The 27,366-nt window shown below is 44.7% G+C and overlaps 1 protein-coding gene across 1 annotated transcript; it reads left to right on the top strand.

Annotated features, from left to right (window-relative positions):
* Nucleotides 1-5: 5 nt before the first annotated feature.
* On the top strand, nt 6-2,996 carry EDN1 (endothelin 1; the record flags this gene model as incomplete). Its single annotated transcript, XM_009875006.1, has 4 exons — nt 6-79; nt 1,031-1,189; nt 1,476-1,583; nt 2,806-2,996. Coding segments are annotated over 4 exons (480 nt in total), but the record flags the coding sequence as incomplete, so codon positions are not given.
* Nucleotides 2,997-27,366: the final 24,370 nt, after the last annotated feature.

The following is a 27,366-nucleotide window of genomic DNA, read 5'->3' as shown; positions in this document are numbered from 1 at the left end:
GCTGCTCCTGCTCCTCGCTGCTGGACGAGGAGTGCGTCTACTTCTGCCACCTCGACATCATCTGGATCAACACCCCCGAGTGAGTGGCCCGGGAGAAACGCGGGGGGTCAGCAGTTTTTGCCCCTTCGGTTGGAAAAATGGAGGTGGGGGGGGGGCTTTTTAGAACAAACTCTCTGAAGCGCAAACTCGCTGCACAAGTGGGGAGGAAAGAATAGTTATTTGCGCGGAGTCTCATTGCTTCCACACCCCCCCGCTCCGCTTCTGTGCCGAGTTGAGCAGCGAAGCGAGGAGAGAGCGAGCAGGGTGTGAGCGCCCAGCTGGAGCAGATGAGCTCCTCGCAGCGCTCCCCAAACCTGGGCAGCTCCTCGCAGCGCTCCCCAAACCTGGGCTGCAGTGTCTCCCTGGGGTGCCGCTCAGCGAGGGCTGCGGGATGCTTTGCGCTATGAATCAGCAGCGGACAAAATGCCAGAAGTATGATTTTGCCAGCCTGGATTTGCCTGGCCGTTTTTAGTTAAGAGGCTTCCTTTGACACAGGGTGGCTCCTCGCCGCCTCTTGCTGCAAATTAACGTGCCCCACGTGGTAATACGGTGACCATTTCTGTGTTTTCCTCCCCAAAAGGTAACGAGCCTCACCTAATGCTGATGATTAGGTGATGCTGGTGATTTGTTCTGCTGCTGGGTTTCCTGTGAGCTCAGAGGATCTGTTCCTCACTTTTATTGCTGCTTTCGGGGTTGGTAGTTACCAAAGTTCAAAGAAATGAGGTTTTATTGCTTTCTATCAAACAGGGAGGCACAGCAGCCTTATGAAATCACAATTAAAAGGTCATTAGCTTTGTCAATAGCCACACCAATGAACATGGTGCCGGGTCATCAGAAGCGTTTGCCTGAAGACTAGGACCAATCAGGCATTCCCAATCCCATAACCTTTACTCATTCAATTGATCCCATTGATAAGGTTGCCCAAAATACCCTGCTGTTTTGCAGCTGCAGAATTATTTGAATGACTTTCATGCTGGCTCTTTGATCGTAGGAAGACTGTTCCATATGGTCTGGGAGGCCCTTCTCGATCCAGAAGATCTCTGAAGGACACGGTGCCAGACGTGCTTGCTGAACCTAGCAACAGATGCCAGTGTGCCAACCAGAAGGACAAGAAATGTCTGAACTTCTGCCAGACAGGAAAAGATCTCTGGTGCGTCTGTTGTAGCTGCTCTTTAAAAGGCAGTGCGTGTAAAAGGGATGGATTGTGGTAGACTTGAAGTATTTTGGCACTTGCTGGGCAAATAACCTCCCCAAAGCCTTGCCCCCTACTTGGGTGCTCATGCTGCTATGGTACATACCATGGCTTGCCCCAGAAGGATGGCTTCTTGCATGCCTTGAAGTGGTTGCTGAGATGCCTTACCTCATGGACTGCAGACTTGGTTGTGTTTTGGGTTTGGTTTTTTTTTTTTATAACAGCACCTTTTTGCTTTTAACAGGGCTCAGTCCACAGTGGAGAAAACCTCACGTCGCCGCAACCAAGTTGGCAATTGCATTGGCCCCAAATGCATGAACCGACAGCTTGTGGACAGCAGGAAAATGAAGCGGTGAGTTTCTTCTCATCCTGTTGTAGTTCCGTGCAGTAGCAACAGAGAGCACAGTTCGCCTGCCTTCGAGTCAGCGTGGGCTTAGCTGGTGATTTCAGCTTGAGAGCTGTGGAGTCGTGAGGATATTATGAGGGGCTGCTTTTCTTCGTGCACTGGGTTTTTAGGTTGCAAAGATACGGGTGCTGAGCTCTGTCGAGCATCCTCTGTTTGCTGAGAGGAGGCAGGCTCAGTCTGCAGGCTAAAAGACCAACCAAACTCCAGGAGAATATGAAATCATGAAATACTGACAGAAATAAAGCCTCTCGTTTTACTGTGTTCGTTCTTAAAAATACGATGTCCCAACTGTTCTGATATGCAATTGAATCAGAATGCATTTTCTTAGATGCTTTACTTGATTTTACTGAAGAGAAAAGAAGATTATTGATCTATCCAGATTTTGAATGTGTTGTTTCCCCTGGCTCACTTCTTTAAAATGCAGGAGGCAGATTTCTACCTGCCTGATCAGCCTGTGCGAAATGAATACAGGATGTTAGCGACAGAAATGACTACAAAACGGTGGAGGGAAGGGAAAACTAGGCTAATTAATATTTGAGCCCAATTTAACGTTTGAGACTAGGGGTAAATTTCAGGACTTGGGGCATGGGGGCAAAGTCAGCTTTGAAGCTGAGCATTAGTAGAGCTCTGTCAGCTCCGTGTAAAATTCTGGCGTGCAGAAGTTTGCCTGTACAAAAGAAAAATCGTCAGTGCTACTGTCCCAAGCAGAACAGGATTTGTGGGAGTGGGCAGCCTGATGATTTTTGAGTGAGACTTACGCCTTGGAAGTCTTAAATAATTTTTGAAAATGGGGCTGTCTTGCTTACTTACTTGAAAATTGCACCTATTCATTGGAACTGGGATCAGGTTTACCTAAAAGAAACAAAACAGCCGAAAAGGAATAATACCGAAGACCTCTTGATTGGTTGCGTGCTATTTGGAGAAGCCTCAGGCATCTATATCTGAACTAATATTTTAACATACTGTAATGTTTTCATGTAAATTCTCAATCCAATGTTTCAAGTGGCTTAAGTTAGTGTAATTTTGACAAGTAGAGCAATCATCAGTTCCCAAGGATCCTGTGGGATCTAGGAGAAACCTAGACTGAAGCTTGTTTAATCAAAAATCTGCGCTCTGGAGATGCTTCTTCATTATGGTGACAATAAATGTCTATTTCTTGGTTTTGCAGGCTGGAAGCCGTTGGCAACAGTATCAAAGCGTCCTTCAGTATCGCAAAGCTGCGGGCTGCGCTCCAGAAAGGGAGGAAGCTGAAACATAACAGGGCGAGCACAAGGCAGAGCATCTGGGAAAGCCTGAAAGCCTCCTAGTGAGAAGACCTCCTGAATCTTTCTCCGTCACGCTTGCTGATGAAGCGTCGCCGAAACTCTCTCTTTGACTTCTAAGATTCCACGGCGGTGAAGGGCCTCTCTGTCCAAGCGTTGGCGCAGCAGAGCGGAACACCAAGGAAGTATTAGGAGGTATCGAAGCAAAGGGTTTCATCGTTTTGGAATTCCGATGGACAGGTAGAGGGGGAATCCACATTAACATAGATGAAAAGCCATCGTTCTGAGGAAACATTTGAATGTTGCTGCTGGAATGCTACCCATCAGCTGAGCAGCTTTCCAGGGTCTACATCAAAACACATCTTGCAAGGAAGACCTCACAGCTGTGCTCAGAAAGGGCAGAAAGCGAGATCTGAGTGGGCAAACTTCAAAGAACTCTACCTTTTGATTAAAATGCAAAAATGAAAGCCACAGTGCTGCTTTAATCAGGACTTACTGCATATCTACACGTCTACCTCGCATACTGTTTGTTGCACTCCTGCTAGAGTATTTTTACACCTTGTTATTGCCTTTACTAATCAGCTGCAACCCTTTGCCTTTTTATTTTTTTTTCAGAAGTTTAGTTTACTTGTGCAGCCAGAATTATCTGAATGTGGGTTAGACACTGTGGTTGTTTTCATAGTCGGAATCCTTTGGCTTTGGATACCAAAGGACTTTCAGCATAAAATACAAGTTAGAGGACACTACTGGGTTTCCCATAACAAGATATTTGGCTAACTGAAGTCCTAATAATAGAGGTTGTTGTGTCTTACGTGCCACCAAAAACGCCCTGAAGCAGGGATCTACCAGAGGCTGTTGTGAGATTTATTCAGTGCCTTGTTTGGTGGAAATGTGCTGAGACAAAGGGTTGTTTTGAATTATGTCAAAAGGCTAATATTGGGTGAATGTTTATAGCAGCGAATTTGTTCACGTTGTTGAATTTGCTGACGGGTTGAATCTTATGGGCTTATTTTTTTGTTTTGTATTTATATTGACACGAGTTCTTCGTTATATTTACCATGTTGAATACACATTGATGTAGGCCATATTGGTCTATGCATGTTTTATGTATTTCTGTATGAAATTGGGAAATGCTTTTTATGCCTATCAAGGTAAATATCTTCAGAAATAAATATTTTTAATTACTGTATTGGCTTGTTTTCTTCATATGCTCCGCTTTTCTGTAGGCTGTGGCTCCATAATCAGTGAGGTAGGTCGCCCCATGTGCAAAGCTGACCTAGATGAAGGGAGTGCGTGCGATTCTTTCAGATTGGGCAGATCGCAACACAGAAAGTTTACGCCAGATGTGAAACAACAGGTAATACTTGCTCTAGCTTCAAGCTTGCTCTTCAGAACTTAATGGTGAAATTTGATTTAGCAAACTGAATTTATCCAAGAGCAGCATTCTCACGTGGCTGGTGTCTTTTTCATGCAATAGTGCAAATTCTAATGTTGGATTTACTGTAACCCTTATCGGCCAATAAGGGGTTGGATATAGATGAACTAGAGGAGAACATTGACACCCTGGATGCTTTCTGGGCTATATTGGACTAGGCAGTGTTATGTCACTTATTTCCATGCTATCCAGACAAGTCTCAGCCCAGGCCATGCAAGGTAAAGATGGAGATTGCAATGGAGCTTGCCCCAAGCCCAGGAAAGAACTAGAGCAATACTCAAACATCACAAGTTTTCAAACATTGGTCTAAGGTGGTTATAGCTGGAAAGATGATCAAAGCAAATAAATAGATTTAATCCTCTCTGGTCCTATGGGGGGAGGGGAGGAGGGCGCAAATACAGTACAAGGCGAGTGGCACTTACAAACAGTGGCAGCAGGCACTGTTAAAAATTTCTGAAAGGCATTGCCATCCCAGTTGTTCCTGTTTTCTCTCCCAGGAGAGAGGCAGTTCTGGGAGCTGAGCAGTGCTGTGGCTTGCACCTCTGCAGCTATTAAGGCTGGCTCCCTCGATTTTGTAGGTGGCTGAGGGCTAAATGGTGTTGTGGGTGGTCTTTAGTAGCCCAGATTCCTGGCCAGCTGCTTAAGGGATTCTTGAGAAGCCATCCTAAAAATAAATCTGTTCCTTCTAGAGTTTACTCTGCTCATTCCTGGATTTGAAAGCAGGCTTTCATCTTTTTCTTCCCCAGAAACTGACCCTGCTGGTTGCAGCTTTGAGTAGCGATGGGCACCTGCCGGCCTTTTGGGGAAGACCAGAGCTCTGCAGGGTAAAGACCCTCACACCAAACCCAAGCAGCAACGAAAGAGCGCAAGAAGGATGAGGTGCCCCAGTGCCAGGGGCTCGCAGGCTTCGGGAAGAGCATCCAGAGGCGTTTCGTGCTGCCCAGCTCACCCCAGGGACCCATTCGTGCGTGTCGGGGGCAAAACGAGATCCACTCCTGCTCCTTTGCTCATTACCTTCTGGCATTGGAGCCTAAACTGCAGCTTGCTCTGGTTTGCATTAGTGACTGGACTGCAAACCAGAGTTTAACAGTGAGTTTAACCCTGAATAAGCAAAAGGGAACCTGAAGCATCTTATCTCCGGGCTGGCTCAGGTACAAGGACCGGGGTCTCCCCAAGGGGTTTGCTCCTTCTCAAAGTGAGTTCCGCAGCAGAATGAGATTCAGTAACTCAGGCCAGAACGCCCAAGGAAAAAAAAAAAAAGCAGCTAGGAATGTGCTGGGATTTATGGCACTGAACACAGAGCAGTGTAAAAGTACATTCTTATAATGAATGACCTGAGTCAAAAAAAATTCTACCTGAAGCCAATGGAAACATTGTGCTGCCTGCAGAGTCAGGGCTCTCGTTCTTCTAACTAGAACTAATCACACCTCTTCAAAAGTAAACTTTCATGGCCGTGATCCATCTCCTTTCTAAGTGAGAGGTTTTTCTAACCCAGCGTGATGTTTGAGAAGGATGAATGGAAGCCTATAAAGAAGAGGGCCACCACTTTCCTGCGTGGGCATGCTCCGATGGTCCCAAAATGCACCCAACGTACGGCTGAAATTCCAGCTTGGCTCAAGAACAAGGAAAGGCCCCGTTCCTGACCTATTACCAAATTCTATTTCCCTCCTCTGATTTTTCCTGGGCTCAGCATGGCCACTTCTGAAACTGAAAAAAAAATTTTCACAGGAAAAGACAACTATTTCTCTCCCAAATCATGCTTGCTATACTTATTTTTACTCAATGCTGTGTGTAATTCTCTCTTGTTCAGCTGGTTTATTTTTATTTTCTCTGGATAAAGGCTGTTTTGACTATATATCAAAACAAAGTATACAATAACACACAGCTTCGACATGTGAGTCAGGCTTCAAGTCAGGAAAATACTACAATGCTACTGAAATTCTTTCCATCTTATCTACATAATTCTGACCTAATTTTTCCAGAAATGGCAACTCTAATCTGTACCATGTTATCACGAACTGCCCCAAAATAATTCGCGCAGGATGTCCTAATGTTGCCTATAGAAGTTACCAAATACCAGCCTCTTTGTTCACGTTTCCTTACATTAGGATAAATTTAGCCACTGCAATGTGCTGCTCTATTTACAAACACAGAACGAGCTGGATAACCCACCGCTCGAATTCTAGCTGGTGTTTACTTTCTTCAGACTCAACTGTTTGCCTCTGTGTATCTAAAACCATATCAATTTTGACTTTGCCTGCATCGTGGTGCTATTATTAGGTTCCCCGGGTAGAAATCCAGCCTCCATGGTCAGCCGATATCTTTATTTAATTTACTGTTCTTCTTTCGTGACCTAGGAAACAAAAGGACGGAGTTTCTGATTAATTAGAGGAGAATGCTTGGAAGCTGCGACGGCGAGTGTAAGTATGCAAAGAGACAAGAGCCTCAGATAAAGTACATAGATAGGGGCAGGATCGTTTTTCCCGAGGTAAACATCGTGCGAGCGGCGTTTCGGAACCGTCGCCAGAATGGGTGTTCGCGTCTTTCTTTATTTGAAATCTCGGATCAAATCTAAGCTAGGTGAAAAACGATAGGGAAGCCTATTTTGCTATTTCTCAACATGGTTAAGCAAATGGTCGGTATGTCTTAGCAGTGTGCCCGGGACAAGCTCCTCTGCTCTGATCAGGTCAAGGAGACCTGAATTCTTCCTGAAGTCCACCAGGTCGCTCGGTCAGCCAACAATTCCCTCGGCTTTAGAGAAGCGTCGTTCATGCCAGTGAAAACGAGAGCAGAATTTGAGCCAGGAAGCCTCAGTTCTTCCTCGTGTCACCACAGCGGGGGTAAAAAGATTGCTGATGCTGGCACAGGGCTCCAGCAGCTCTTAATCTGAGTTTGAGGGGATTTTTTTTTTGTCTTTTTTTTTTTATTTATTTTTTTCTTCCCACAGGCATTTGCTAGTAACAAATTAGATAAATATCACTTTGGTAAGCACCGGGGCCGTTTGCCGCTGGCTCATGAAAGCTGCTTTCAGAAATGGAAGAGCCCCATGGAGTTTGCGGTTTGATTGACCTCTCCAAATATTTTGGGGGCTGCAGAAATTATTTGAGTTCACCAACCGTAATTCAAGCCCACACTGTTGTTGTTGTTGTGCTTTTTCCCCCAAGGAAATATTTTTTTTAAAAAAAAACACAACAAAAACAACAGCTAACTCTAAATCTAACTTTTTCTAGCTAAAGGAAAAATGTATGTTATGTGCCAGTCACCAGAAACAAATCCAACTTCTGATCTGGCAAGAAGAAAGCAGCACTGTATTTTGGTCATATATGTTGGATTTAAATTTTCCTCTGCTTTCTCCATCTCTTTTCACAGTCTGAATTCATCCAAGCACTTGGGGAAATGTCCATCACAATAAACAAGCCAATGCCCTGAGGAATTCTTGTCCAAAGGCAGCCACATGCATTGAATGTTTGACAAACCTGAGCTTCTCGTCACCTTTCTCATCTCCATTTCAGTTTTACTGCTTTTTTTTTTTGAGTTTTACTGCTTTTTATTTTCGCCTTTTCCTATTTCTTTCGGAAGTATAAAGCGGTGATATTCACAAACTAGGGAGCAAACTAAAGTGGACAGAAAAATTGGGCCAACGTTGCCCATCGTATTCGTGCAGGTGTTTAAGTTGTGTGCTCACCTGTGGAAGGATTCCTGAATAGCTGAGAATTCTTACAAGTGATTTAACCAACGAGGCTCAGCCCTGCCGAGAGTTAAACTCTGTGGTCATCAGCTGCTCATGAAAATAGAGTCATGTAAATGTGCACAGACCGCCGGGGAGATTTGAAGGACTCGAGGTGCTGGAGGCTTTGCAGGACCAAACTCAGAAGTAAGGACTTCGCTGCACTTTCTCATACCCTGAACTTGCTCCCCCCGCTTTGGTGAGCATCCCTGGAGCGGCACAAATGAGCCCAAAAGAAGAATCACGCTGTCATCTGCAGGAGAGGTGCCTTGGGAATGTCCTCTGGCTTCTTCCTCATGACTGTACTTCTCATCTGACCTCCTGGGACACCTCTTTGAGCAGATTTTTCTGAAAAATCTTCTCAGCAGGCAGGGTGTCCTGGTTTGAGAACATCGGGATAACATTTTCCTGGGGCTGCCCAGAACATGGGGCAATCCCAAACACGGGGCAGGGGGGCAGCTGTGCCTGTGGGGAGGAGAGGATGGGTCAGGTGGCCCAAACGAAGCCGTCACAGCGCTCCTTCCCACGGAGCTCAGTACAAAACGGCCTCTAAGAGCTCTGCTTGTTGGTTATCTCTTTCCTCCTGTGCTGCTGGTGTTCCTGCCTCCTGTTTTCATCCTGCAGAGGAGCTCCATTCTTTGGGAGAGGTCAGATTCCACTGTCTTCCTGGATGGGTAGTGGTATGACTGCTCTAAAAGTTCTTTTTTTTTAGGGGGTATTTTCATAGGGACCCTGGGCTCAGGTGTCCCCATCTGCTACTAAATTCAATCTGCGACTTCTCGGGTGTGGGCATAGTTGTCATTTGGGAGGTGTGGCTTCCATATTAACATAGTTATTTGTATCTTTGAATTATTAAACCTGTTCTAGGTTAGTGTTACGGGTTTTTTTTCCCAACTTTGAAGTCTCTGTCCTGTGTTCTCCTGCTCTCCTCCCCTGGGAGGTTGGTGGGGGATGACAGAGAGTATCTGTCACCTGGTTATTGGTTAAAACTGTGACAGAGGGCTGTCTACTCATCCTAGTTTCCCTGTGGATGGACTAAACTGGTGTCTTTCAAATGAGTTTGGAGAAACATCATGGATTTCAGCAGCCCAGAGGTTTTTCAGTGCTTCAGCTATGCAGCAGTAGCACACGACTGTGAAATCCACACAGATCTCTATGCAAGTCCATGTTTCTTCCATGTACTTACAAGAAGGCCAATTTCCTAATTTTTCCAGAAATTTTACTCCTCTATCTTTCTAAAACCTTATGGCATTTCCTGAGGGCTTGGCCTGCTGATTTTCCTCCTAGGTCTCTGCTGACCGTCATGTCACTCCCCGTGCACATCCAGCTGGATGCTTTGCAGTCGTGTGCTTTCTTTCCAGTGGCTTCTAAATGATGTGCGGGAAGGCTGTTAGTTTTAATTTTACTTCACCCTGATCCTGCTTCCTCACAAGGATGTCTTTTGTCTTTTACCTGGCTGACAAGCAAAGCGCTTGTTGGTGCTGTCCTTTGCCCTGAATTGGTGATGGATTATGGATTGCTGGTTCCGGTGTTGACCCTTTAGGCAAGTCAAAGTTGGCTGGATATTACCATACAGTACAAAAATCTTCTTTGAAGAAGCTGCTGAGTAATTATTTTTCTCCACAAACATTTCTAGAAATGCCTACACATGCACAGGGGTCAGCTTTCTAAGCAAGCTACAGCCTTTCCTACCCCATCCCTTTATTTTTCTTCTCTTGAGCAGTTCTGTTCTGCTCCTGTGACTAAATACAGCTCTTGTGAGCTGCTTCTGTACGAAGCTGTGGTGGTAGCTGTTCCTTCAGCCTGGAATTCATGAACATCTGAAGAGTCATGAAATGAGATTAAGGGATGGAAGTTCATATGTGCTTTACAACACCCAGCACATGTGAAATTCCTGGGACAGTTTGCACTTCCACCGGAAACTTTCTGGTGGTCCCCGTCACAAATTAATTGAATCTGCCTTGCACAATGGAAAAGAGGTCTGAAAAAAGGTTGCAAAATGAAGTTGTCAGCATAGGAAAGTGAAGAGCTGAGTCCAGCATATAGCGAATAAGAAAGATCCTGTTCTGCTTAAAAAGTATATGGTTGTACAACTGCGTTACCAGGTACTGCAAAGCGTGTGTGCGACAGGGTGTGCTGGGGAAACCTTGAGGCATTTACCAGCTCCGCGCGTGTACTTGTGTGCATGGAAGTGTGTGCACAGGTAACGTACCAAAGGTCTTCCTGATGTTGTATGACACGTTTTGGATCCACTTCCCATTGTCAGAAAAGTCCAGCCTTGGGGCTCTCTGGGGGTTTTGTTTATTTGCTTGTTTGTCTTGTTGTTATTGCTTAATCTGGCAGCAAAGGATGCTTAGCAAAGGGTTCTGCTGCTCATAGCACCCTGCCCAGGCACTGTTGTGCAGAATGGCTTCTCTTGCCCAGCCTTCTAGTTTGTTCAGATGAGCTCATCTTTTTTACATGGATTACTTTTTTAAAATTTTTGGGGTTTTTTTGCATTTTATCATGAGGTCTACAAGGAGAGAGTATACTTGCCCTCAGTTTTCCCTCTGCGGACAGCACAGTTGGAGAGAATGGTTTATAGGCTAAATAAAAACACACCCCAGGTTTTGGTTGGCTTTTTTCTGTTGTTGCTTTTCCTTTTTTTTTTCTTTTTTTGTGTCTTCCAGTTTGTTTAGCTGCTCTGCAGGGATTTGACAGGGGCATTGTCCAGGAGACAAAGAATCTCTGGCTTGGGTGACATTAGTGTGTTAAGAGATGCCTCCGTTTCACCCCACAGCCTAACCAAATTGGATCAGGTATCGGAAAGACTGACAAAACATCGGAGGAGATGAAATATTTAGCAAATGACTGACCTGCACATCCTACCTGGCTCTGGCTGCAGCAACAGCTTTGCAGGGGAGCTGATGCAGAACTGCCCTTCTCTCTCCACCTGACAAGCTCAAACAGCTGATAAATTACCAGAACTAATTGTTGCCCTGACAGGCCTTTGATCCCTGGAAGAATCAATTTATAAATGATGAGCTCCTTTTACATGCCACCGCTGATGGAGCTGTTGAAATAGTTATAAAATCAATAATCCCCGCGGTCTAGGGATCCTTTAGTTTTCTCTCATTTGTTCAAGAGACAGCTCAAAGTGTCTGCAAATGCTCGTTTTCGTCTTCCCAGCACCCTGTCCAGAAAAAAAAATTGAGATGTTGCTGCAGGACTGAGGGAGAGAGCTTCTGAAAATCAGGTCAGTCCGGAGGGACATCGGAAAGAGGAAGCAGGACTGTCTCCAGATCTCACTCGCAGCCACTTGGGATGGTCTCTCTGGGAAGAAGAGAAAATTGTCAAAACCAAGGGCAGAAAGCTGAGGTGGGGAAGTTTTTTTTTTTTGGCAATCCTCCACTGGAGGGAGAACTGAAACTTTTTGCAAAGTGAAGAAGGGTTCGGGGATGACTTTTGCATCACTAGCTCACATAGTAAACTGACTAGAAGTTTGTGTAAGCTGGCAGCCCCCCAGGAAAAGAGGAATCTACCTCAAACCACAGTTTCTGAAACTAGGTCTGGAGGACAGCTTTGATCACTCTGGATTCTAGGGATCTGCATCTTGAAGAGGCAACAAGGCAGAGGCAGGAGCAATGCAAGAGCGAAATGAGACTGGAGAGGCTCGGTCTGTATGGCTGCTTCTAACCTCGAGGGCCCCATGAAACTCCCAACGAGGAACCACCTCCCAAAACAGGAGGGGCAACGAGAATGCACCGAGGTGAGAAGAGCAAGGTGGTCAGCCCGAGGTCCTCAGCCTGGTGTTAATTTAGTGTCATTTCAATACTGAGCAGCTTATTCTCAGGATGCTATTCAACCTGGAGTTACCTATATGCTTCCCAGCTGAGTAAAAGGTTTAGGAACAGACACTTTTTCAGATTACTTAGCATCCACTAAGCAAGCAATGCAGGTGGAGCAAAGGAGAGGTAGAGCCCACCTAATTTTAGGAGAAAAGGTGAAATGCAAAGAGTCTAGGGGATCTTCTCCAAGGAAATCAGATTGCTCCCGAGACATTATGCCCTGTGCATATGATAAGAGGTGGGTTTAGTCCTACCTAATCCTACCTGATTTACATAACTGACCAAGGCACCTGAGCTGAGGGGAGTTTTTCTCTGGAGGCATCAGGCTTTCTTCCTTGACCTTGTGAAGGAGCCGACAGAGGCAGTCCCAGGGATCAAGTTAGGACCAACATCTACCTTATCGTCGTGAAGTAGCGTTTGAGGGGTGCAACTGTATTCAGTATCTAATTTTCTTATGGGAAATAACAGTTTCCCACAGAAGAATAGGAGGGCAGCTATTTATCCATCATTTTTTCAGTATCTAATTTTCTTATGGGAAATAACAATTTCCCACAGAAGAATAGCAGGGCAGCTATTTATCCATCATTTCCCCCACAGATAAATGTGGAATAAGTCTTCCAAAAATGTACCAGGAGGTAAGGAAGAGAAAGATGCACTGTGTAACAGCTGTGCGATAAACTGAAGGCGTGGTGAAGAAAATAGCATAAAGGAAGCTCTTGGCAGGAGTAAACCCATCTTCTTGAGCCAGATTTCTAGGACAGGCTTAATTCCTGTGAATTAACGCCAGGATATCCCAAGGAGGCAACAAGACAGCTGGAAGAAGGAATCCAGAGAGAAGTTAGGCTCAACAGAACTTGATTCCTATGGAATACTGAATGAGTCTGGCACCTGCTCCCTGGCCTTCCACCCTCACAGAGCTGGGCTGCCTCAAGAGGAAGAGATGACTAGTTTCGATTGTCATACTGAGAGAGGAAAAGGAAAAAAAAAAAGAGAAAATTTCTTCATGCTCTTTTCTGACTTAGTCAGCTATTTGGAGAGCCCGTCACACCCAGGAGATGTTATTTGTGTCGTACACTTCCGGAACTATCTTTCATTGGGAAATCTGTTGCCCTGAAAAAAAAGGAAGCGTAAAATATGTGTGCAATTCAAAAATTTTTGGAAAGCAGTAATTTCAGTGTAGTTAGAAAGGATGTTGAAATAGCACTGGAGCTCTTGCTCTCCGTAGCATCGGAGTACATGCCAGGATGTCGCTGAAGTCGATTCTCACAGTACTCACTCCCCGTTTGAAGAAACCACGTTAACGTGTGCCATGTGTAACTCCAATCGGAGAGTCAGATCATTTAGACAGTACTGGCATTCCTTGGCACAGCCAGTTTAAGCCCTATTTCTCAATGTGAATTGGGCTGGTGAGGAAGTCAAAGTCAGAATGGGTCAGCTGAAATTTCCAGAGTGGCATCAAACACAAGGACCGAGCAGGTCCGCACCCACCATGCTCTACTCTGAAGTACCCGGGTGACATCTAAGCAAAGCTATGCCAGCATTGAGCCAGGTGGGTGCTTGGTAAAACCTGAAAAAGTGGCTTGCTGTGCTGTACGTAGAAACCAAAGTTTTGGGATGGGGCCATACAGATTTGAATCTGTTCCTCATTAATGTTTGACAGCAGAGGGTACTGCCAGCTGCTGCAAAAAGCTATTGTAACAGCAAGAAATGTGTTCTCCTCAGGTCTCTAATGTTCACAGCCAATCACATGTAAGATAGGTGTCTACTATTACTTTGGATAAGCTCAGAAGTTGGGGGTTTTTGTCTCTAATATTTTTTTTTGTCTCTATTATTCATAGCCAATCACATGTAAGAGGGGTGTCTACTATTACTTTGGATAAGCTGAGAAGTTGTTTTTCTCTTCACTGGATGAGATGATCAAGACAGAGATCACTTCTAGGGTGATCTTGATCTTTCACTGCAAATGAGAACAAGGGAGAGGACAATAGCCTACCTCATGCTCTTATGAACAAGTGCACATAGACTTTTGTTGGCTTGTCTCTGAGCCCAGAGACCTGCATACAGCTGCACAGACAGAGCAAGCTTAGCTTATCTCCCATCTGTTTAACGAGCAGCTTCTCTGGTGAAGATGCTGCCCTCAAGTTCAGAGGGACTCATCTTTGTGTTTCTCAGCATTGCAATGACATGAAGAGCTCTGCTGACGCAGAGGGAACTGCGTTCCTCATTGTTAGTGGCTGGTGTCAAAGAGGTTGAGGCAATGCCCAGAGACTTCAATGAAGAGAAACAGTAAGGATGAAACTTGCTAGAAGCGAGTTTTCTGGTCAGGCATCAAAGAATCACAGAATGTGTTGGGCTGGAAGGTACCTTTAAATTTCATCTAGTCCAATCCCTCTGCGGTGAGCAGGGACATCTTTAGCTACATCAGGTTGTCCAGAGCTAGGCACCTCCCAGGTTAGTGGTGGCACTAACTCTAAAACCAACTGAAGGTGGTTACAGGGAGGAAAACACATGGTGACTATGCATGTCCAGCCAACCCAATTTCCAAATTGTTTATGACTATAGGAAAGAACAGATGAGAAAGGTAGACAAGGAGGGCATGAGAGTTACACACAAACACACCAGAGGTGTTATGAGAAGTCCAAAGCCAACCCAATTTCCAAATTGTTTATGACTACAGGAAAGAGCAGATGAGAAAGGTAGACACGGAGGGCATGCGAGTTACACACAAAGACACCAGAGGTGTTATGGGAAGTCCACGGTACTAGAGATTTCTGCTGGCTGTAAATAATGGGACTGACAAGGATAGACAGTTAAACTGAAAGGGAAACTTGAGTGTTCAGTCTTGGCCAATAAATGCTTGCAGTGACACCTTAGATAGATATAACTTTTTTTTTTTTTCTGGTAGTATTTCAGTTTAAGAAAAAATCTGATTCAGACTAATTTGTTTGGGGAATTTGGTTTTTCCAGCTTGTGTTCTTCCTCCAGGGTTTCACTGGGTTGTGCCACAAAAGATACGTTTTGTTACGTTATTTTTGCATTCTGACATAGATGAAAATGGATGTACAAAGCTGAGCCAACTGAAATGCCTCTGTGTTGCATTTCCAACACAGGACGCTATTATGGGAAAGAGAGAACTGGTGAGAAAGGGATGCTATTGTAAAAGAGAGGTTTCAATACCACAGCCCTTAATTGGGAACAAAGTAATGCTGACATGACATGGAAATATTTTCCACTGTGAATCAGGTGCCTCAGCCAAGTCTGGAAAGATCTGAATTCTTTTTCTCTTTATATTTGAAAATGAAAAAATGTACTGCTATCAGGACCTGGCATAAAAATAGATGCGTTTTATTTAATGTCTCAGCACTCGCTCCTTACAGCTCTGCAGAATTCTGAATGTATTGGTTTCTGACTTGCTAACTAAGTTTCCAGTGCAAATAAGTTACAAATCAAGAACTTGATATTCAAGGTTGCTAAAATTTTGCAGTTTTGTGGTATGTGAATGCATCATCTGTTCTTCCTAATAAGTGGCTATTTTTAAATTATATTTTATATGGTTTCTGCTGTTCTTTGACAAAGAGCCTAGGAAACAGCTCAGTAAACTCTAACACACAAGACAGAAATAACTTCAGAAGAGTTTTTAATGAATGTTTCCCTGCAAATACAGGAGCATTCAGTCACACTGAGTTATTCACGACACGTGTTGTTTAGCAGATACTCACATATTTACAAGGTACATAACTTGTTTTCAGTGGCTTGTTTAACAAAGCTGGTGAGGGGTTTTCAAACAAAACACTTTTTATTAGGTACTGGATTCTTTGGGAAATAAAAAAAGAATTTGGTTTTCAAAACATTTCTTGGTTTTTGATGAAATGGAAGAAGCAGGTCTTTTTCTCTCAGGAACTTTCCCAATTTGCTTCCTCTATATTCTTTTACTGCTATTTCACTGCGTTTTCAGTACCAAAGTGGTTAAATGTGGGGAGAGGGAAATAAAAGAGGAATACCAGCTGGGAACAGAGAAGGGAGAGAAGTTTCAGTCCTGGTTTGTTGTTAAAAATAGGCCGTTCTGTTACAATGATCATCGCCCTTGTTGCAATTACTGGTTTGGCAACAACGCGCTTTTAGAGAACTGATAGGGAAAAGCCGCTTTCTTGCTACTGTGCCTCAAGGACTCTACTCCTATTTTAGGTCGCCTTGATAATTTTGCTGAAGTAGGCCAGAGGGACCTGGGAAGTTTGGCTTGGAATAGCAACACCAAAAATCCAGCTTGCTGAAGATCTCGGTTTTCTGAGAAAACGAAGCAAACCAAGAGTTCAGTCTTGACATTTCCCTCTTTTTCTCTGCTGGCTGCGTCTCTCTTGCAGTATTTGAGAGGGCTCCATCTCTCCCCTACTGCAATCTTCATCCAGTGCCTCGTCCATCTGCTTGGGGTAGAGGCAGCGGACTTGTGACAGCTGGATTCCACCTGGAGAATCCAGCTCTCAGGGATGCCCAGCACCCGTAGGAGGTGCCTGAAGCCCATCACACCAGCAACGGGACCTGCTGAGGTCACTCTTCAGGGATGCCAGAGGACTAGGACATGTGTGGAGGGGGAAAAAAAGTCAACAGAGATCAGAGACCTGGAGAAGTGAGGCAGGGATGCAACGTCCCTGTCTGCAGATTGAGTTGCAGCGCCGACGGGAACCGGAGATGAGACACTTAGGAAAACGAGGGCAGGGAGCATCTATCACTCTTTCTCCAGCCTGCCTGGAGCATGCCATTTCCCCCTCGGCCTGCCATTTCACAGCTGGGACTTTTTCATCGTGTTCGTTTCAAAAGAAAACAGGTCTGGCCCCTAACGAAGACTTAGCACAGTCCAGCCCCAAGTGCCCCCCTCTTGCTGGTCTCCCTCTCCCTCTTCCAGCTGCCTGTCTCTTGGTTTTAATGAAATGAAGCCATAACAAAGTCCGGACAACACAAGGGGCAATTCACTACTGGATTTCTTTCAGCAGCGCTAATTCCTCTGGCCTTTACAGGGGCATTGAACCAGAAACACACCTCAAATGGATAGAGAGTAAAACAACCCAAACAAACAAGCAGGGGAAACAAACTGGAAGGTTAAAGGAAAGATAACCTGTGCCCGTTCTTGGGAAAGTAGAGTGTTTTCTTCCAGCTCAATTCACCCCGTGGCCAGGCAGGTCAGGACTGCTGGTACTGGGGAGCTCTCCTATGAAAACAAATATTCCTTTCTTGGATCAAGTGCCACACTATTGATACTCAAAGCCTTTTCAGGTTTTAAGGCTCTCCAGACCAAGCAATTAGGATGTGCAACTCTTTTCTCCTGACTGTGTTTTCTGTACCAAGGTACATGTAAGAAAGCAGGACCTCCAGGAGGGTGCAAGAACATGCAAGAGAAAGAGGAACGTGTGAACGTGCAACAGAAAAATGAGCGTGTGTACATGAGAGACAGCAACAGACCACAAAGCCTCGTCATTAAAGATATACTAGAAGATTTCTTCTTTTAAAAGAATGACCAGAATGACACATTATAAAGAAATAAGGATAATGGGGCATTTCATTCATATAGCTCATCTCACTGAACTAATTAAAACATGGTGCCTGTGCAATTCCATAGGGATTAAAGCATGAGTTGTTGCCCAAGATCATCAACTCGATCTATGTTGTCTGACCAAGAGCTTTCGGGCTCAGTTTAATTCCTTCTCAGTTCAGCTTCACAGTATCATGCAATGAAATTAGTTCTAATGCCCCTGTTGGGTTTCCATTGTACTTCTTGCCAAAAGAGGACTTTTCTGGATATACAGGCACAGATTATTGTGCGTACGGCGGCAGCTTTTTTGGAAAACACAGCTCTTCACTGGCAATAAAAATCTATGAGCTTGCCTACGGCCTTTTTAGGTGAGTCACTAAATCTAGGGCACTTGAGAGCCAGTCTCTGCAGCAAAACTGCAGAGGAGAAAAAAAACAACCACCAACAAAATTTGTTAATTATAGTGCGGGCCTATAGCTGAGCAAGGGCTCTAGGTTCACAGGCAGGAGCATTCATTCATGCTACTTAGTGCATTTCTGAAAAGCATGCACTGGCCAAGAAAAAACCCAAAACACTAAAAATAGGAAGGAAGCTTGTGTTCCAGATGAAATATACTACTTCTATGTACCTGAAAACGGTACAAAAATGTGAAACTGAGTGCAGAGAATCACTGAGGTAAACCAGCACCCGTGTAGTTACTGAATAAAACAAAGATGTCAGTTAAGAGCTTTGTTTCTGGTAGTGAGTGTTTTCACATTGACAAAATCCTTAAAATGGTGCATGTGCTAGAACTGTGACCCCCAGGATATTCCAGTTTCAGACATTGTGGGCTGACATGGGTGAAAAATAAACTTTTCCTACCCAGCCCCAGGTCTGTGCACGCTGGCTCAGCTCTATGACACCACAAGCTGCTGGGGCTGGGGCAGGGGATGCTCAAACCTGTTGCTTTTCACAGTTTCTCCAGGAGGTTTGATGGGCACATCCCAGATGGGTTGGGACCGAAACACCAGGGCAGGCCAAAGACCCAGCTCTCTTTCTCCTTGCCTTTTGCTGTCTGAAGTGAGGCTCATGAAATGACTTGGCTGTGCCAATCGGTCGAGCTGTGAGCCTGCTTATATACATTTGTATGTAAAACCTGTGTGCAGTTGACCTGACCATCAGCTCTGTGTCTCAGAATGTTACTTGCAGTTATTCTTTAGACTATATCTGTAGCAGGATTCAGGAGCTTTCCCAGCTGTAGCACAAACTTACTAGTGAGCAAAGGGTTTATAAAATACCTAAGACAGTAGCTGAAGTGCAAAAGACAGAAATAAACCTGGGATCACAGTACTAGCTTAATTTTTAAAATTTTTTTACTTTTCCTCTCTGTCATCATGCTAGTAACAATGTTTGGTTGTTTTTTTTTTAAATGTACCCTATTCTGGGGATCTGCTCCTTGCCATATCTCTGATTTGTACCCAGCAACAGTGGGGGGATTCACACAGGGAAACCTAAATAAATTGACTTCAGGCTTGTTTAGCTTCCGCAGCCAGACAATGTCACAGGCATGGGTATTATTTACTAGAACCACCGGTACAAATACAGTTCTTCCCCCTCTTGAAGGTCTTATTCCCCAGTCTGTATAGATTCAGCCTTTAACAGAAGTTACAGTGAAATCAATGGATGCTTTCCTGGAACAAGAAATGTAGTAACAAAAGAAAGGTTAGTTCTCTGGTTATTTCTGCTCTTTGGAAAACGCAACATGTTTTGAGCATCAGCCGAGCACATACCTGGGCTATACTGTGAGAGGTTCCTTGTGCCTTGCACCACAAACGTTGTATGAATGCTTATACCCTCCTATATCCAAAACGAGTTTATCCTAGCTGAAAATAAATATGTGAAAAAAAAGAGACAGAGAAGAAATAGAAAAGAATGTGAACGAGGTGCTAACGGGAAGAGCAGAGATTTGCATAGTTTACACCCTTCTGGGGCCTCCTGGCTGCTTTCCCAACTTACTACTTTTTTTTTTTTTTTTACTTTTTTTTTTTCCTCCTGAATTGTTGCTATTTCAGCACTAAAGCTCACCCTGGGCCCTATTAATGGCATTGAGCAATTTTGGCTCTGCTTAAACTTCAAATTCTTCACCGGAGGAATTTGGTTTCATTTGCAGAAATGACAAAATGTCATTCCTGATCAAGGATACAGGTTTCAACAAACGTTGGCGGGAGCGTTACCCAGCGCGAGTGGCGAACGCGAGGCCCCGCGCGCCTTCGGTGCTTTGCTGTTGTTCTTTTCTGTTATGCTCTTTCTGAAAAACCTGTTACCTGTCCAGGTGGAGCTCAGGTGCCCCGTTTGTCTCACCCACCTGGTTGAAACAGCTGCTGTACGTGGCCTTCTGCAAGAAAGCCGTACATTCATTGGGGGATTTTTACGCTGCTTTGCCAGAAATTGAGACTTTTCACCAGCTGACAGTCCTTCCCAAGAAATGTCAGCATGATTTCCTTCCATGCACAATAAGGGACCTAGTCAAAGCTCTCTAGTTCTCTATTTCACCCCCGGAATATGCTCAATCCTGTTCTAAATTATAGCGGTTAGCAAAGTCCTCCGCTACGACGTTTTCAGGTAGTTTGAGCCTTCCTCCAACACCTCCTTTCTCCCCTGTGGTGCCTAAGGCTCACGACAAAGACATTTCTTCCACCTTCTTCAGGGATTCCCCTCATTTCAGGAAGGCTCTCAGAAAGCTGCTTTCTTAGCTGGTGTTGCAAGAAAAGCCTCATGGTACAAAAAGAGAGAAGCAGAGGTGGGATTCTCCCTCTCTGTTTCCGGTTTTTAATGTGGGAAGTCATGGTCAAGTGACTCAGACATCACTTTCTATTTCTTTTCAGCTAATATCTGCCTTAGAATAATAATAAAAAAAATAGTTCTTTGTCCAACACACAACAGGCTTCTGCAAGATTTGGTAAGCTGGGAAATATTTGTGACTGTCGTGTACGACCTCAGCAAAATGCCTTGGGGAAAAGCTCCCCAAAGTGATTATGCTAGGGCTTGCACAGGTGAAGGAGCCAGCGCTTCTCTCTGTGGGAGGTCTGAAATGGGTTGACTCAAAGATTGTGATGCAACAGCCTCCAGGAGGAGCAGAAAGTGTCCTGCTCGCCTCCACCTCCCCGCCTTCACCCAGGTTGAGGTCTGCCTGGAGAGCCGAATTATAGAATCATAGAAAATCCAGACAGGCACAGGGCAAAAACACTTAGGAGCTGGGACAGCCTGAATTTGAGCCTTATAATAATAACAACTATCATCTAACTATCTGGCTTTCTGGCTTTTCCTGTGGTCTTGCCAAAATAACACAAAACCACGCGTGTGGCACAGGGCTGACTGTCATTGCAGCTGGTGACTTAACTCTGAACGGGACACAGTGGCTGCCCTGGGTTGAGGTCGCCCAGGATGAAATCCTCTGGGGCTGCTGGAGCAGGGGGCAATCCCGATGGGGCAGGGGGGCAGCTGTGCAAAACAAGGAGGAGAGGGTGGGTCAATCACAGCGTTCCTTCCCATGTGCTCAGTATAAAAGGGCCCCTGAGAAGAGCCCTGGGGTTGGTAGTTGGTGTCACCTGTTGGTCGTTTCTTATCCCTGTGCTGCTGATGTTCCTGCCTCTTGCTTTCTTGCTGCAGAATAGGATTGTGCACTGAGGTAGGTTGCCTTCTCCTACCTCTCTGACTACATGCCTTTCTTTTTTTATTTTATCATGTTTTTATTTTTTTGCGGACTCTGGGCCTGGGAGATCCTGTCTCCTGACGAGTGCTATTTGGACTTTTCTTATCAGAGCCTAATTGCCACCTGGAAGGTGTGGGATTCGTATTTTCATGTTCATTTATACATTTGAATGTATTTATGTATTTGTATATATTGGTATATAGTTCATTGCTTTGGTTGTTATTGTTAGTCTTATCCTCTATTTCATTTCACCTATTCTAATTGGAGCTATTTCCCCAACCTCAGTCTCTTTCTGATGTTGCCCTGTTATCCACCTTGCTGCAGTGAGGACTGCTAACAGGGAAACTTAGTGTCTATATGATTGCCCGAGTTGATTTTCAGCTTAAAACTCAATATGACCAGAGGGCACCCCTGCACAGCATTGCATTTCGTTTGGCTTCACACGTGGATCAGCCTCAAGGCAAGAAATAGCAGCAGCAAGCAGCAGTCAGAATCCATTCTGGGTTGTATTTTGCCTGGGAGATGGCTGTAAAACAAGGTTGCAAGCTTGTCTCGTGCAGTTACTTCAGCCACTCATGTGGCCAGCAGCAAATGCTCAGGGGAGAGTATAGCACCAGGCAAGTACACAGATATCCGCCTCCGCCAGTGTGATGCTTCTACCTTTAATCAGCTCTATTTATGGTTAAATAGCAGGATGCATAGCCTTGGACTTTTTTGGTGGGGGGAACAGTTTTATACCTTTGGCTACAAAATTCTGGAGTGGCAAGCAGCTCTAAAGCTTGGCTATGCTTGTGCGAGGAAAGTACTTTCTTTGTCTTAAGTTTTGCTCAGTAAACTGGTGTAGTTTCTGCTAGTACGTCAAACACAAGCTCGTCAAGGAGTCTCTTGCGGTGGTGTAAACCTCACAGACCATTTCCCTGGATTCTGCTCGTAGGGTTGTGATGTGGTTTCCAACGCGTGTCTTTGCAGTCTGCAGGGTGCGTGGTGGATGCTAGAAGTCAATTTGTTAGCGGACGCGTGTGCGACCATATGTGCTACGCTGACTTATGGATCAAAGAAACATGTAGTAGACGTGGTGTAAAAGAGGTGAACACACCCAGTCGTTTGTCCAATGTAATTCCTTGCACAAATCCCAACTCCCAGCTGTTGAGTCACTGTGGTTTTGAGCTTGTGTGTGGAGGGATGAATTTCATTTCCTGGGAATGGCAGACAACAGGATAGAGCCCACACCTGGGAGGTTTTGGAAAGGAGGGCAAGAGCGAGCTTGCTGCTCTGAAAAAAATATTATTCCTTGTCCTTGGACATCACTACCCCTGAACACACTGGTTGGTAGCTTGTCAAAAGCAAGATAGATGTGCCTGGCTAATCATAGTTGGTACAAAAATTACAAAAATACTAAAGCGGCCGAGACTGCCCATTAATTGTTACGCACCAACAATTTAGGAGAGGTAGGGCAGGGAGGCTGAGGAGAGCCTAGCAGAGCAGAAGATAGCCACAGCAGGCTGAGGAGACGCTAATGCACGCACACAGAGGCAATGCTGTCACTAAAACCAGCGCCTGTGAAGACGAGGTGTGTGCTGAGTAGTCTTCTCACTGGTATTATCAGGATCTCCTGTTGCAGAGCTCATCAAAGAGTTTCGTGCTGGAGGATAGAGAGCTCTGCTTTGAGACTGCTTGCTCTCACTACAAACAAGGAGTGGTGCCGTCAGGGCTGGCTGCTGAAACGCAGAGCTTTGCCAGTTTGCATAGGAAGAGAAGACCAGCCAGGTCCCTGTCATCACAAACAAGTCAAGCAGTAAATGTTTAATCTCAACAGCACCCTAGAGCATCACCTCCACATGCCACTGACTGTTAGAGGCTTCAAAATAGTTTCCTAATATCCTCTGACAAATTAAGACCTATAGTAAAGACTAAGAGCCAGTCCAAATAACATAGTATGTAAAGAGAGAGGAAGAGCCCCATGGGAAGCCTGTGTCTAGAAGTGATGATGCAGTAGGAGAATTGTGACTTAAAATTCTGAAATAGTTCGAGGAAGCAGGTTGTATCTCACACACTACAAAAACAATATTCCTCTCCCTGCAGGGTCGCTCTTGGCCCCAAACCAAGTGACTGGCTTAAATCGGGCATCACAAACAATGAACTCCACAAGATCTGACGCACTAGGATCTGCAATACAAGCTGCCACGTCAGTATGATGCCTAGGACATCAACAGTTTCATGTGTTTTTCCGGTACTGGTTTCCAGCACTTCTGTAGCACCCTACTGATGGCATTTGTGATCCGAGAGCAGTTGGAGATGCAGCTCAGACCTTCTGGGCAACCAGCAAGCAAACGCTTCACCCCTTGCAAAGCCCCTTCTGTTGGCATTGCATCCTCCTAGGGAGAAAATCCAGAGCTAATCTGAACAATGTGCTGAGTCTGTTTCCAGAGCTGGAGACTCATGGCCAGCTGGTGTTTCGTGTTCAGTTGTGGTCCAGTGCACCTGCAGGTAGATGTTCTTATGGGTGGACATCCCCCTCTGAAACCTCTGCTGACTATTTGCTAAGTCTTTTTAGTGTTCATCGCACTCTTGGACTTGACTTAAAAAACAGATGAAGCAAAAGCAGAAAAACACACAGATGCATGACTAAGCTGCATGGCATTGAGTGCTTATGGCTAAATTTTCTATTATTTCCCAGCTACCAAAAGGTCTATTCTGGAAACGAAGTATTGCCATGTGCTTATCTCAGAAGGACCTTGTGCCAGGATACATTTGCAATGGTTTCCTCTCCACAGTCTCTCAGAGTTGTGAGCTGTACCTTCCTTGCCTTCAGGTGTACTTACCACTGCAGGCTTTGTCTTTACACCCAGCAAAAATTAACACTGAGCCAAGAGAAATCAGGTCTCCTAACTCTGCCTTGTCTATTTTCAGTGTGTTTTGTTGTCTGAGTTTTTTTTGTTTGATTGGGTTGTTTTTTTTTTCCTTTTTGTATTAAATGAGACCAAAATGAATGGAGGCAAAAAAATCTGCTCCCATTTAGGAGGTGCTTGAGTGCAATGTTGGATCTTCAGCTCCTACTGGGATTGCTTCCCTGAGCCCAGTGTTTCCACGGGGCTGAGGTCGGGGCAGCTCCGTTAGCTCACACCCGCTCTGTGTCAGATTTACATGATGACAGCTTGCAAGCTGGCAGGTGTCTGACTTTACTGTAGCTGCAATTAAATCTGGAGTTTGTTAGTGTTCCAAATGATTTTATAGATTTACTTAGGCCATCTTGCTCACTTTCCTTTTAAGATGGGCCATTGGTGGATATATCCATTTAAGAGCATCTTTAAATCTTAAATGCAGAATCACAGTCTGGATTTTAATTTGAAGTAAATTTAACGCATCTCACACCTGGAGGGGGGAAAAAAACAAACAGCAAAACAGAAAATGGAGCACGATGTCATCTATATGCTGTTGCTTATGACAGTGAAAAATTATGAGTACAGTATATCTGTACAGACTATAAATGGGAGAGAGAGGAACCATTCAGAGGTCTCATCACAGTACTCGGTCTGTGAGTAAGTATTGTTTTCCTCCATGCCTACATGGACACCAGGTGATGTTAAATCACAAGTATTATTAGTTTCTTTTTTACTTTAGTTGATTGCTCTTCCACATTTTAGACTGACCTCCATTTAAAAAAGAAAATGGCAAAACCTAGCACATGATCAGTTGTGAATAGTTCCGAACAAATCTGCATGATTACTTTAGAACCGATACTTTTAATACAAAATAAAAGGAACAAAAAGAATCTAAAGCTGTGATTGTGTACTTTCACAGTGACTGTCTGTAACGTATTTTTTACTACAAGCTCTCTCAAATGCCTCTTCCAGTGTGCTTTATCCTAACCTGTCATTTTCGATAGTTTACTGGTTCATCCCAAGACCTTTCTTTCATCTTTTCATGCATATGTGAATTTCTTTGATAAAGGCAAGTCACTATTAGATCATTGTCTGTCTCCACATCATGAAAGTAAATTCCTTGCCCATGCTAAGCCAGCATTAGTTGACCACAAGCCATTAATCCAAAAAGCTTAGGAAAGGTCAATTTTTTAAGCTAATAGTATAAAACCCACATAATATAACATTCGGATAGAAAGTTTAGGAAGTCTCTTTTGCAACTTAATTTAAATCCCCTGTAGACCAAAACGGCTGGATAAAGCCCACAAAAGATTAAAGACACTGGAGGACATGATTTTCTAACCCATTGCATTTCCTATCCCCGTGCAAATCCACACAAATCTTTGCCTCTTTGAAGTCTCTGGCAAATCTCTTGGCCTTTTCAATAGGACTTACAACTTCACTTCTGGTAATTACATCAGCCTGCCGCTGTGGAATATCACTCCAGGGAAATGTTAATAATATAAAGCTGCCCACTGCCAGATCCTCTTTGTACCAAAGCCATTTAATTTAAGCAGTTTTCCCCTTCCTTGTTGAAGGCGCGAGGATGCTTCAGGCTTCAGAGATGCACAAATCATCTCAGAAAGGGCCAGGCTGATCCTTTTAATGAGGATTTTGAGCCCTGACAATATGTTTCAGAGAGCGGGTCGTGGCTAGGCAGTCGGCTCTTGGTGGGTCTTCCTTCTCCAAGGCACGGCTTTTCTCCATCCCGCGCTCTCCGGGCACATGCCTGTCAAAAGACTGTTCTTCAAATTGCTGTTGTCAGCTACACATCCCTCCATACTTCCCCCTAGGACCCATCTTTGGGTCCATTGGGGCTCACCGAACCTGCCAGCCTGTGCTCATCCCCTGCCCAGCTCAGGCTCTATGTGCACCGGGAATGCTCATGGGGATGCTTCGCCTTTTTCTGTGCACTCCGACGGCTCAGCAATAAATGGAATACGAACATGGCTGGGTAAGAAAGCAGGTTCCCTTGGGTTGTTTTTTTTTTCACCCTGATAAACCTTTCCTTGGTGAGCCTCTCTGAGTTAATGTGTTGCAGCAGCAGGTTGTGGAGCTGGCACCTGTTCAGGGACACTTAGCATTGCTCACCGCTCCGTGTCCGCGTAATGAAAAGCCATCCTCTCACGGCAGCTTGGAGGGCAAGGAAAGGGAAACAGAAGGCGAAAAAAGAGCTGTAAAGAAGGGAAGCACGCTGCTGAGACCCCTTGTTTTGCTAGATAATCTTCCAGCCCAAATATTTCGCTAATGGAAGTGTGCTGTTCTTCGGGTTGTGTTCATCTGTTTTATTTCTCTGCTAATTTAGATACAGACACAAATGCACAAAGGGAAATCAAGCCAAATTAAACAGCATGTTTGATTGGTTTCTGGTGGATGTTGAGAAAGTTTGACTGCAAACACTGAACTCTGCGATGTCTGCATCACCGAGTGGAATTTGCTGTAATCCCATTGCTGAGAATTGCCCAGAGGCTTTCTTCTTCGGTGACAGTGTGCCTTCTGGTTTTGAATGGCACGTTTTTATGGCCTGGCAGGTTGCTAAAGCAAAAAGCTTCTCGTGCGCTGCGGGCTGCTGTTACTATTGCTGTTGCCATTTCTCTTCTCCGCAGGGAACACCGCTGACAGGAGCAGATGATAAGTCAAAGCCCAGGTGATGATCTGAGTGTTGACAGATAAGATCAACAGGTTTGTTGTCTCAAACCAGGCGCTGCTTATCCAGTGGAAAGGTGGACTAATTCTGCTGCCGCTGGCTCTGTGCTAATGCCCTGCCATAGAGGAGTTATTACAATTCCACCCGAAAGCCGTTGCTCCTCCTTCCTTCTCCCCTCGCCACCAGGTAAATGTCAGATGCAGAGATTGCCACAAGCTCTCTGGGGTTTTGGTCACCTATGTGGATTTACTTGGAATACTAAAGCGATGCAAATCTGTCATTGAATTGGCTGCAGGTACCCCTTTCTGCACGAGATTTAAAACATGTTGCTCGCTAGGCATCAGGAAAAGCACACAGTGATAAACTCGTATGATTTGAGGCTAGAATTGCTCTCAGTTATGCGTTAAATCTAGTGTTATTCCAGCAGTATGACTTTACGGTAGGTGTAGGCTTGTGCTGCTGAAGGTAAAAGCTAGCCTGCTTTTTTCATCTTTAATCACAAACACAATCTTTCGGGAACAGCAAATCATTTGCATGTCTGCATGACAAAGAAGTATTACACAGAAGAGATAATTAAAAGCATCACTTCGTAGTTTTCACTTGAGTCACTTAATTAGTTTTGTTCCCAGGTGATAAATGAGGGCTTTGCCAGGAAGGAAACACTGTTTTCTTCCTTGTCACCAGAAAGCATTTAC

The sequence above is a fragment of the Apaloderma vittatum genome, unplaced genomic scaffold, assembly GCF_000703405.1.
Source record: "Apaloderma vittatum isolate BGI_N311 unplaced genomic scaffold, ASM70340v1 scaffold188, whole genome shotgun sequence".
Lineage (NCBI taxonomy): Eukaryota > Metazoa > Chordata > Aves > Trogoniformes > Trogonidae > Apaloderma > Apaloderma vittatum.
Note: the sequence above shows the minus strand (reverse complement) of the source record. Positions and strands in the feature narration are given on the sequence as shown.